The 12,123-nt window shown below is 45.8% G+C and overlaps 1 protein-coding gene across 1 annotated transcript in view; it reads left to right on the top strand.

Moving 5' to 3' along the window:
• lamb2 (laminin, beta 2 (laminin S)) overlaps positions 1-12,123 on the top strand; it is a 42,359-nt gene that overhangs the window by 20,353 nt on the left and 9,883 nt on the right. The window contains exons 5-17 of the mRNA XM_039008341.1: positions 2,239-2,312; positions 3,095-3,283; positions 3,603-3,666; positions 6,355-6,554; positions 6,719-6,839; positions 6,995-7,183; positions 7,436-7,615; positions 7,815-7,927; positions 8,522-8,601; positions 8,699-8,834; positions 8,960-9,118; positions 11,389-11,516; positions 11,667-11,802. Of these exons, the coding sequence (XP_038864269.1) occupies positions 2,239-2,312; positions 3,095-3,283; positions 3,603-3,666; positions 6,355-6,554; positions 6,719-6,839; positions 6,995-7,183; positions 7,436-7,615; positions 7,815-7,927; positions 8,522-8,601; positions 8,699-8,834; positions 8,960-9,118; positions 11,389-11,516; positions 11,667-11,802 (1,769 nt within the window). The remainder of the gene's footprint in view (positions 1-2,238; positions 2,313-3,094; positions 3,284-3,602; positions 3,667-6,354; positions 6,555-6,718; positions 6,840-6,994; positions 7,184-7,435; positions 7,616-7,814; positions 7,928-8,521; positions 8,602-8,698; positions 8,835-8,959; positions 9,119-11,388; positions 11,517-11,666; positions 11,803-12,123) is intronic.

Below are 12,123 nucleotides of genomic sequence, written 5' to 3'. Positions count from 1 at the left end.
GAGATCATGAGTGGAGCATAAAAGGAAGCAGTAGTGAGAGGGTGAGATATGGGGGAGAGAGATGAGGCCGACGATCCTGGAAGCCACAGTGCGTGATTACAGTGAGTTCTGGTAGCTCTGTTCTGAAGGGCCTTCAAAGCCCAGAGGTCCACGGGCTCCATCACACTAAATCACCCTCTGTACTCTGTAGTAGCCTACTATACTCTGCCTGGACCAGAGCCAGACCAGCCACAGGCCCACAGCTGTTTGTATGGGGATAATAACAGTGCAGGCTGTACCCTGGCACACCAACAAAGGGAGGAACGAGAAAGAGAAGAGAGGAAAGGAGGGTGGGGAGGGAAGGGGTCAGAGGAAGAGTGGGAAGCCGGAGAGAAAGAGTGAGAGGGTGTACATTGAGGGAGGGATAGAAAATTAGATTTGGAGAATGGATTTCAAGACACCAGCTGAGCAATTCTCCTTCTTCATTGTTAATACAGAGCCCACATCACTGCAAACAAAAGCCCCATTTCAGGTCTATTTCTGAGTGATTGACTGCTGTGGACCAGTATAGCACTGCCTGTACTCTATGTCGAACACTGAGAGGTGGGGGACAGGAAACAGTAACTATTTTTACTCCCAGTCTCCAAGGCGTTTCTAGCAGGGCTTTAGAGTATGTGACATGGAGCACAGTGGGCTGCTTGTGCTACATGTGTGTAGACCACAGTCCCTGTGTCCCTCTGGTGTGAGGCCCCTTCCTTCACTTAGTTCCTTAAGGGCTTGGAGTGGAAGGCTAGGTTGGGTGGGTACCTTATCCACTGTTCTGTAGAGCAGCTTGGGCCAATTCTACTCTGTTTGAAGTGGTACCAAGTAGGCTACTAGAAGGATGTGCGAGTGGGTTGGTTCCGTTAGTGGAGTGTACCAGTTACTAATTACTCTCCGTTAGCAAAGCCTCACAACAGCGGTGATGGGAGAAACACAAATTAAACTATTTGCTATGTCCCCTCTCCCTCTCCAGTTCTATCTCTCTTTCCCTTCCTTTGCCCTTTCCCTCTCTTTGCTTCTCTCTCCTCCTCATTCTCATTCTCCCTCTCTTTCTCTCCCTCTCCTCCATCTTGACTCCTTGGCTCTAGCACACCCTGCCTCTCCTTTCCTCTGCTTCTCCTTTCCTCTGCCTCTCCTTTCTTCTGCCACTGTTTCCTCTGCCTCCGTTTCCTTCCTGATTAGCCTTTCATTAAGGAGTGCAGGTTATGGTTCACAGCCTACAGCACAGACTCACAGACCCAATGGCCGAAATCCAGTTAGACCTCTTACTCACCAATGTGTCTATGTGTGTGTCAGGTTGGTTTATGATTGTATGAATCTTTAGAAGATTTGTGAGACTCTCTCTCTGTTATTTCCAGATACTGTTTTATTTTATTGTGTTACTTTTCCACAGGCCTGGCTCCCATCACACCACACCACAGTCTGCCTGAGTGGTAGATAGCTAGTGATGTTAATGTTGAGGTGCCAACCCGGAAGCTGTACTCTGTCATTACCTCTCTCATTTTTTCATGTGCTGAGTTATGGATTTTACTGTTGTCTTCCTGCTGTTTGTATTCACTTCAGACTACATTTGGAGATGGGGAAAGGATCCTCAAAGCACTTAGCTTTATGAGCATGTGTTTTGGGTGTTCTCAGAGATTTCCCTTTGAGCTACGTTGTGGCATGTAGACATTTCTGATGGGACTATTTACTGTGGTTATTATGTTATTTATATGCTGTAGCAGTTAAATGTTCCAACTGCTAGAAGGGGACATGCTCCCTGACATGCTCCCTGATATGCTCCCTGACATGCTCCCTGACATGCTCCCTGAGCATAAGGCAGAAACCCCTACACTACTATTGGAACTTAAGACTTCTTCTACCAATTCATTGTTATTAATGGACCAACTCAAGTGGTTCTTAAGGATGGATCATGCTCAGGAAGTGTGTGGGATTACCCATGTGGACGACCATCACTCCAGCCAAGAGGAGAATGCTTTTTCCTGTTCAGATGCCATTACTCAAGCCAAGAGATGGACAGGGGTTTCCCTCACAGCTGGTAGTTGAGTTATCACTGGTGAAAACATGCGTTTGCATTTCCTGTAACAGACAGATTGACAGGTTGATTGAGTGCATACAATACAGATTTAATAGCAACAACATAAAGCTTGACATGCCCTCTCTCATTCTTTCTCTCTCTCTCCCTCTCTTCCTCCATCCCTCTTGTTTTGTCTTCAGGAAAGCCTGATGTCTTCATTCAGCTGGACCTTGAGGCAGAATTCCATTTTACTCATCTTATCATGATCTTCAAGGTTAGACATAGAGTACTTAGTAAACCTTAGACCAGGGGTCTCCAACTTTTTCTAGCATGAGAGCTACTTAACAAATTAAACATGTCACGAGCTACGGGTCTTTAGTGTACAAGAGAAAGTAGTGCACTGTATTTTCTGTCAATATACCTGGTAAAATAATGGTTAATAAACAACTCTAAGGGGGCCCTATAAAATCTGTTGTTTTTTTCCCAAATTATGTTTTGTTTTGTTTTTCATTACAGTTATTCATAGAGAAACAGCGAAATTGGATGTTCTGAGTTGATGTCAATGCTTAAATCACATCAGAATACTTTTTTTTGTCTAATTCCCCTTTTTTCCATTTCTGTCAACCCACAAGATGGTTGTCATATCAACTGGCTACACATGGAGTGATGGACAAACGCCTGCACCACACAGACAGAAAGAGGCAATATTGCTGGAAATTAATTGGCAGATATTGTGTTAGGTTTGTCTTTTTATGCCATTAGTGGCTAACCAGGGGTGGGATAATGTCAATGTTCAGTTGGTTAGATAGTAGCTGGGAGCTTGCGGTGTCGGGATACTTGTGAGATTTGTTTATGACAATTTGTGGTGGAACACGTGAAAATTGCATGTACTTTCAGAATTGTTTGGCGAGCTACATAGGTGGTAGTTCACGATCAACCTGTTGGAGACCCCTGCCTTAAACAGTGTGTCAAATCTATGCAGAATATAAAAATGTTCTGTGTCTTCAAATGAGCAACTACACACATCACATATCATACCCCTCTCCTGGCACACAGACATTTCGCCCAGCAGCCATGGTGATTGAGCGATCGGCAGATTTTGGACGTAACTGGCAGGTGTACCGTTACTTTGCCTACGACTGTGATTCGGTCTTCCCCGGGGTATCCAAGGGACCCCTACGCAAAGTAGACAACGTCATCTGTGAGTCGCGCTACTCTGACATCGAGCCGTCCACAGAGGGAGAGGTGAGTCTGATTGGCTAGGGATAAATCCCTCTTCCCTATGATCACAAAACATTGGAAAGATGTTGAAAAGACTTATTTTTGGTTGAAAAGACTTATTTTTGGTTGAAAAGACTTATTTTTGGTTGAATAGACTTATTTTTGGTTGAAAATACTTATTTTTGGTTGAAAAGACTTATTTTTGGTTGAAAATACTTATTTTTGTTTGAATAGACATCGAAAATGTGTATTTTCAATGTGTTGTGCTCACTAGGTTACTACAGTTGTACACATACATTAAAATGGCATTCAACCACCTGTCCTGTCCCTCTTCTTACTCCAGGCGATCTACAGGGTTCTGGACCCTGCCATCCACATTGAGGACCCCTACAGCCCCAACATTCAGAGTAAGATACACTCACCAGTCACCACAACTAGCAACCACTTCCCCCCCCATGTTAAGCCAAACTCACATCGCTGACATGATACAGACACTGCCACCCTACCGTATAGTTTCAGTACAGTACAACACCTAAACAGAATGGCACATGACGGTCTGCACTCTGAAGCCTAGCGGGATGGGAAAACCAGCTGCTTTCTCTCCCCCACACAAGCTGTCCCTTCTATTTTGACTGGCATGACTTCACTGTTTCCCCAGGAGTAAGAGCAGCCTTCCCTAAGTAGTGACAGGGGAGGTTCTGTTCTTAATAAAACTAAGGTATGGATTGACCCTTACCCTTTAACTGGATGTTCCATGTTGTCCAGACAGACACTCTGAATGAGTAGCTAGCACACTGCCATGCTCATTACTGCTCTCCACTTGTTTAAGGGAACCTTAGACTATGTCACTCATTAGTGCACCCTTACGGTACATCTAATGGGAGCTCTCAAATCAAATCAAAATGTATTTGTCACATGCGCCGAATACAACATTCACTTTACAGGGAAATTCTTACTTACAAGCCCTTAACTAACATTGCAGTTTTAAGAAAAGTAAGTGTTAAGTATAAAATAATAATTGATAAGTAAAAAAATAACAAATAATTAAAAAGCAGCAGTAAAATAACAGTAGCGAGGCTATATACAGGGGGTACTGGTACAGTCAATGTGCGGGGTCACAGGTTAGTCGAGGTAATTGAGGTAATATGTACATGTAGATAGAGGTAATGTAATGAATACTCAGGGAGAAAAAGGTGTAGAGTGTAGAGGTGTAGAGATGTTTATCAAGCCTTCGCAGAAGGCAGGAATTGTGGTCACAGGCAGGCAATGGTCAAACACAGGTATGGAGTCAAAAACAAACAATAACTCACAACCATATAAACAGAAAGAAGTGAACTAAATAAGGAGCTGATGAGACCAGGTGAGAAATGAACACAGGTGAAATCAATGAACAAAAATGAAAGACAGGGCTACGTTCCAGAACACAAGGTTGACTAAGAAAAGCAGAACCTTACAGGTAAAGTGGCTATGCATAGATAAAGAGCTCTCACCCTATATCGACTTTAGCTCGGGTTTGACAGAGAGACACATTTTGAGGGGGTTTAGTAATTAAAGTGCTGAAACCTGATGTGTTCCTGCTGTAAAGGAGGCAGTGGAATCTGCTAGCGTGCCACAGAATATCGACATGGAGGGAGGATGTCTGAGAGGAGGGCGTTAAAATGAAGCCTGCCTGTCAGGGGTGTATACCGTTACAGAATGCCTATGGTTTAGTTTGAGCACTTTCCCATGCAGAGCTCCTCCACAGCTAGAGAGTTTAAAGATGGATGGCTCTGTCCTGATAGAGGTAATCCTGTCAGGGAAGTTGGGGGAGCTGTTAGCAGGAGGTACATTAGTATGTTAATAATAACAATGAAATGACTTTACCAGTGGCTTGACTGATACTCATAAGAGTTGGACATGGCATGTTGTGGCCCTGGCAACAGCCTGATATTCCCCAAAGTCCTGTGGAACAGTGGGACTTATTGTTCCACTGGTTTGTGAGAAAGGGAGTGGTGTTTTGCCTGTCAAGGTCTAGAGAACAGGCATCTTCTGTGTGTGAGAAAGGATACGCTCAGATAACAGAGGCCAGGAGTACTGATAGGGCCCGGATTTGAGGCTGCTCTGCCACTCTCCCCTCTCTCTCATTTTCAGTGTAGATGAATGTAACAGAGGAACTCTACACTAAACTCTTTCGATGTTCTTCTCTAACTTTAGTTGAATGAAACAATAACTCCTGCACTGTATGCGAGTCAAATGAAGGTAGGTAATGGAAGTAACCACACAAAGAATACTAAGTGTTTCGTAGGAGTACAGTGAAGGTAGCCGCCCCAAAACACCACTTTTTCGTTTAGAGGTGTGACTTGTTCTCCATTTGTTTGTGTTGAAACACTGTGTTCAAGTGGAGAGAGAGAGTGCTGATTGATTCCACATGCTGTCTGCAGCGCATCTCTCTAGTCTGTAGGGGTAAATGAGCCATTGGGGAAAATCCGTTTTTTTGGACCTAACTTGCTTTCCACTCTTCCATGTGGTTTCTTCCTTCACAGACTCCTTGAAGTGATGCCCTCTTCATAATAATTTGGTCAAATGATACATTTTGTGTATCGTTTCCTAGTGAACAGCTGGAACGTGACTGACAGCAGGAATGTTCTGTGCAAAGTAGCAACCTACCGCCCCTCTGTGAGAGTTTATCAAGGGTGCGTCTCAAATGGCACCCTATTCTCTTTCTAGTGCGCTACTGTTGACCAGGGCCCACAAGGCCATAAGGCTCTGGTCAAAAGTAGTGCACTACATAGGAAATAGGGTACCATTTGGGACGCAACTCAAGTCTCCTAACAACACCCTCCATCCCCCTTTCAGTCCCCCCTTATTTTCACCCCTCCTCTCCAGGTCCCCCCCCCAGCCCCCTTCAGCAATGTCATGCTCGGCTGGCTTTGACTTCTTCCTTTTACGGGGGAGAGTCTCTCTGCTTATGTCTGTGGTGGGGGTTAATTAATGGTGTACCTGGAACCTTTCCTTTCGGCTTTGAAGTATTAATTTGGATGTTCAAATAGCTTGTTGTATATCTCCTAATCTCTCTGCCCCCCTTTCCTCTCTTCTCTTCCTCTTGCATCCTGAAGACCAGCTGAAGATCACTAACCTGCGTGTGAACTTCACCAAGCTGCACACTCTGGGAGATAACCTGCTGGACTCCCGCGTGGAGATCAAGGAGAAGTACTACTATGCCATGTACGAGCTGGTCGTCCGCGGAAACTGCTTCTGCTATGGCCACGCCTCCGAGTGTGCCCCCATCGATGGGATCAAGGATGAGGAGGGCATGGTGAGTAAGGGGATACAGAACTGCCCTTAGTTGTATTGAGGAAGACTACCCTATATAGATTGCTGTGTATGAAAGCAGAGGCATCTGTGCAGAGGGGAGTTAGAATGGGAGGTTTTGTTTAGAATTCTCTGTGATTTGTGTAATTCAGCCTCCCTGTCCCCCAGGTCCATGGGAGGTGTGTCTGCAAGCACAACACGAAGGGTCTGAACTGTGAGCTGTGTGATGACTTCCATAGTGACATGCCCTGGAGACCGGCTGAAGGACGCAACACCAACGCCTGCAAGAGTGAGTGATAGTGTACCACACCATAACAAGAAACGTCTCTTAGTCCTCTCCTAACATCACTGATTATTATTATGAACACACCAGTCATAAGTCATGACCAAAGGAATGAGAATCTTGATTATGGTGTTAGTATCTGTACCCTTGGTCTCTCACAGAATGTAACTGTAATGGCCACTCCAACCAGTGTCACTTTGACATGGCGGTGTACCTGGCCACGGGCAATGCCGGCGGTGGCGTCTGTGACCACTGTCTCCACAACACCATGGGACGCAACTGTGAGATGTGTAAACCATTTTACTACAAGGACCTCAGTAGGGACATCAGAGACCCCGGGGTCTGTACTGGTGAGTAGAGGGTGTCGACCGCTTCTCAGAACTGGGGCACAGGAACTGTGTGTGTATTTCTCACATTATCATACTGTGTATGAGTGATGGCATAGGTATGTACGTGTACAGGTTCTTTTCACGTTTGAAACCCTGGTACCACTTTATGTCCATTAGATGTGAGTGTGTGTACACGTTTTCTAGGTAGTACGTACTACTGTATGGTTATTGTTGTTAAGTTTAACAGGATGTTTGTTGTATTCCTTCTACCAGCCTGTGACTGTGATCCTGATGGTTCCCTGAACGGGGGCATCTGTGACGGGCATGACGAGCCGTCCCTGGGCATGATCGCTGGGCAGTGCCGCTGTAAGGACCACGTGGAAGGGCATCGCTGTGACAAATGCAAGTCTGGCTTCTTTGGCCTGAGTGCAGCAAACCTCCGCGGCTGCCAACGTGAGTGGAGAGGAGCACAATCATGAATCATTCTGACACATTGAACTGATTGTAATCCAAATGACCCTCATTTTGTGTGGTTGTTATGTTAGAGATTTTGGAGCAATCTTTTGTTAATCTCTCTCAGTGCTTTGAATAAAATCATGTGCCACATTTCTGTGTTCCCATGCTCCCATAATTCCTGCTCTGCCCCCCTCAGTCTGCCAGTGTGACCCCAGGGGTACTGTGTCAGAGAGCCCAAAATGTGACCCTGTGAGCGGGGACTGCTTCTGCAAGCGACTGGTCACCGGACGCAGCTGTGACCAGTGTCTGGTAAGGCTCCAGGAGAGCCTCCCTCTTCGAACCATAACACACAGAGATTCTCTCTCTCTCTCTCTCTCTCTCTTTCCATTCATTCATTCATTCATTCATTCATACGTACATACATACATACATGCACCCTCCCGAAGAGTCATAGGTGTTTCTGAGTCATTCACATCCCCCTGTCACTCACATAACTTCCTTGCCGTGCCAGTAACAATACCCAGGAATGTAAAGCCCTGCTTGGGGTTTCATATCTAAATGTAGCCCAGGGATGTCAGGCCTCTCCGGTTGGTGTAGGTTACAGCATGCTAAAATTGGTCAGCTGTAGTCCGGACTAAGTGGATCCTAAACTCTCATAAGCTGCATAAAGGCTTGTTTTAAAGTCAAGAACAGACAACCACTATTTTGCACCCATAACTTAAGCTCTACCAGCCTGTACTTTGATAGGCAGCATGTATCTACAGTATCTCATTTTGGAGCTAGGAACACCTGGTTGAGGTATCTGAGTAGTTACCTATGATGTAACGGTCCAGTAACCCTGGCTGATGTAGTCGGGAATGTCATCTGTCTGGTGCTAACAGCTGTCTGTCTGTCTGCCCACAGCCAGAACACTGGGCACTGAGTCACGACCTGAATGGCTGCAGAGACTGTGACTGTGATGTGGGCGGAGCCACAGATAACCAGTGAGTGGCAATGTGGCCGCGGGAAGATGTTTTGGGTTGGGGGTGCTGTCGACGGGTTACATGCTTACTGCATAGATTTCTTATGTGTCTTCCCCAGCTGCTCTATGGAGAATGGGCAGTGCCGCTGTCGTAGTCATATGATGGGCCGTCAATGTACCCAGGTGGAGTCTGGGTGGTACTTCATGGCTCTGGACCACTATACCTATGAGGCTGAGCTGGCCATATTGGGACAGGTAACTACTACTTCTTATGGATAAGACTGGGGTGGACCCTTATTTGTTGGGTGGACCCTGCATTGTTTGTACTGTCTATGTTTGACTTTGTGTGAATGCTTGATGGTATTTGTGTTTGTCTCCAGGGCTGCAGTGTGGAGCAGAAGGAGCACCAGCCTGGGCGCCCTGCCACCTGGACTGGCACTGGGTTTGCCAAGGTCCCAGAGGGCAGCAGCCTGGAGTTCTCCATCAACAACATCCCCTACTCCATGGAGTACGACCTCCTCATCCGCTATGAGCCACAGGTTAGTGGGCGGTATTCAGATGTTCATATCGTCATACCGTCCTTCTCTCATACCGGGATTTACGCTGTTACCAGCATAGCACAAACGGGGGCGATAAAACGCAGGAAAAGCCCTTGGGCCTCTATTACCAGAATGCTAACAAAATTTGCACAAGACGAATAGCGAAGTCACGTAGATGCAAAATGCTAACGAGCGAAAACGAACATAAATGAATTGCAAAGACAGGCGAATCCAGCTCATAAAGTTATACAAGCATAGCTAGTAGTAGTGTGGACATTTACAAGCGAAAGTGAACGAGAGAAATTGCAAATAAAAAAAGTTACGATGCATGCTTTTCGGAAGGAAGAAAATTCCCCGTCTTAGGTCAGTTAGGATCATCAGCTTTTATTTCATTCATAACATTCCAGTGGGTCAGAAGTTTACATACACTCAATTAGTATTTGGTAGCATTGCCTTTAAATTGTTTAACTTGGGTCAAACGTTTCAGGTAGCCTTCCACAAGCTTCCCACAATCAGTTGGGTGAATTTTGACCCATTCCTCCTGACAGAGCTGGTGTAACTGAGTCAGGTTTGTATGCCTCCTTGCTCGCACAAGCTTTTTCAGTTCTGCCCACAAATTTTCTATATGATTGAGGTCAGGGCTTTGTGACGGCCACTCCAATACCTTGACTATGTTGTCCTTAAGCTATTTTGCCACAACTTTGAAAGTATGCTTGGGGTCATTGTCCATTTGGAAGACCCATTTGCGACCAAGCTTTAACTTCCTGACTGATGTCTTGAGATGTTGCTTCAATATATCCACATAATTTTCTTACCTCATGAAGCCATCTATTTTGTGAAGTGCACCAGTCCCTCCTGCAGCAAAGCACCCCCACAACATGATGCTGCCACCCCCGTGCTTCACGGTTGGGATGGTGTTCTTCGGCTTGCAAGCCTCCCCCTTTTTACTCCAAACATAACAAATGCAAACATAACGATGGTCATTATGGCCAAACAGTTGTACTTTTGTTTCATCAGACCAGAGGACATTTCTCCAAAAAGTACGATCTTTGTCCCCATGTGCAGTTGCAAACCGTAGTCTGGCTTTTTTTATGGCAGTTTTGGAGCAGTGGCTTCTTCCTTGCTGAGCGGCCTTTCAGGTTATGTCGATATAGGACTCGTTTTACTGTGAATATGTCACAATCGTCATAATGATTGAACCAAGGCGCAGCGTGCGTAGAATTCCACATGTTTAATAAACTCACCAAACACAACGTGACGTTCTGGGCTGCTCACAGGCAGCTACACAAAAAACAAGATCCCACAAACAACAGGTGGGAAAAGGCTGCCTAAATATGATCCCCAATCAGAGACAACGATAGACAGCTGCCTCTGATTGGGAACCATACCAGGCCAACATAGAAAATGAAAAACTAGAATGGCCACCCTAATCACACCCTGACCTAACCAAATAGAGAAATAAAAAGGCTCTCTAAGGTCAGGGCGTGACAGGATATAGATACTTTTGTACCTGTTTCCTCCAGCATCTTCACAAGGTCCTTTGCTGTTGTTCTGGGATTGATTTGCACTTTTTGCACCAAAGTACATTAATCTCTAGGAGACAGAACGTGTCTCCTTCCTGAGCGGTTTGATGGCTGTGTGGTCCCATGGTGTTTATACTTGTGTACTATTGTTTGTACAGCTGAAGGTGGTACCTTCAGGCATTTGGAAATTGCTCCCAAGGATGAACCAGACATGGGGAGGTCTACATCTCAAATGATGTCAATTAGCCTATCAGAAGCTTCTAAAGCCATGACATAATTTTCTTGACATTTTCAAAGCTGTTTAAAGGCACAGTCAATTTAGTGTTTTTAAACGTCTGACCCACTGGAATTGTGATACAGTGAATTTTAAGTGAAATATTCTGTCTTTAAACAATTGTTGGAAAAATTACTTGTGTCATGCACAAAGTAGATGTCCAACCGACTTGCCAAAACCGTAGTTTGTTAACAAGAAATTTGTGGAGTGGTTGAAACACGAGTTTTAATGACTCCAACCCAAGTGTATGTAAACTTCCGACTTCAACTGTACACACACACACACACACACACACACACACACACACACACACACACACACACACACACACACACACACACACACACACACACACACACACACACACACACACACACACACACACACACACACACTCCCCTCTGTTTTCTGGATGTGCACAGTACAGTGTGTACATATGACTGTTATTGTGGTGTGTGTGTGTGTTGTGTAAGATGCCACGGGACTGGGGGGAGGTCCGTGTGACGATCATTCGGCCAGGGCCCATTCCCACCAGCAGCCCATGTGGAAACACCATCCCTGCAGACGACATGCTCACTGTGTCCCTGCCTGCAGGATCCAGGTGAGAAACTCACACACACCTCACCATTCAATATACAGTGCCCTTGTGTCTGGCTCAGGTGACAGTGATACACTTACGTTACTACATGGTGGATTTTGCTTTTCCTAAAAGTTAGTATTTTCCTGTGTGTGGTGTGTGTGTTTGCTGCAGGTTTGTCGTGCTGCCTCCACCTATATGCATGGAGAGAGGAGTGAGCTACACTCTTCGCTTTGAGTTCAGTCGCTATCTGGATGGGAACAGTATTCTCATTCTTGGTACAACCGCTGCCAACATTCTAGTGGACTCTGTGAGTATCAAGACTCCCGAATGGTGCAGCGGTCTAAGGCACCACAACAGCCGGGGGTTCGATCCCGGCTGTGTCACAGCTGGCCGTGACTGGGAGCCTATAGGGCGACACACAATTGGCCCACTGTTGTCTGGGTTAGGGGAAGGTTTGGCTGGGGGGGCTTTCCTTGGCTCATCGTGCTCTAGCGACTCCTTGTGGCGGCCCGGGCGCCTGCAAGCTGACTTCGGTTGTCAGTTTAAAGTTTTTTCCTCTGACACATTGGTGCAGCTAGCTTCCGGGTTAAGTGAGCAGTGTGTTAAGAAGCAGCGCGGCTTGGCGGGT

Source organism: Salvelinus namaycush, chromosome 14, assembly GCF_016432855.1.
Source record: "Salvelinus namaycush isolate Seneca chromosome 14, SaNama_1.0, whole genome shotgun sequence".
NCBI lineage: Eukaryota > Metazoa > Chordata > Actinopteri > Salmoniformes > Salmonidae > Salvelinus > Salvelinus namaycush.
The sequence above is the reverse complement of the archived record's forward strand: the minus strand, read 5'-3'. Positions and strand labels throughout refer to the sequence as shown.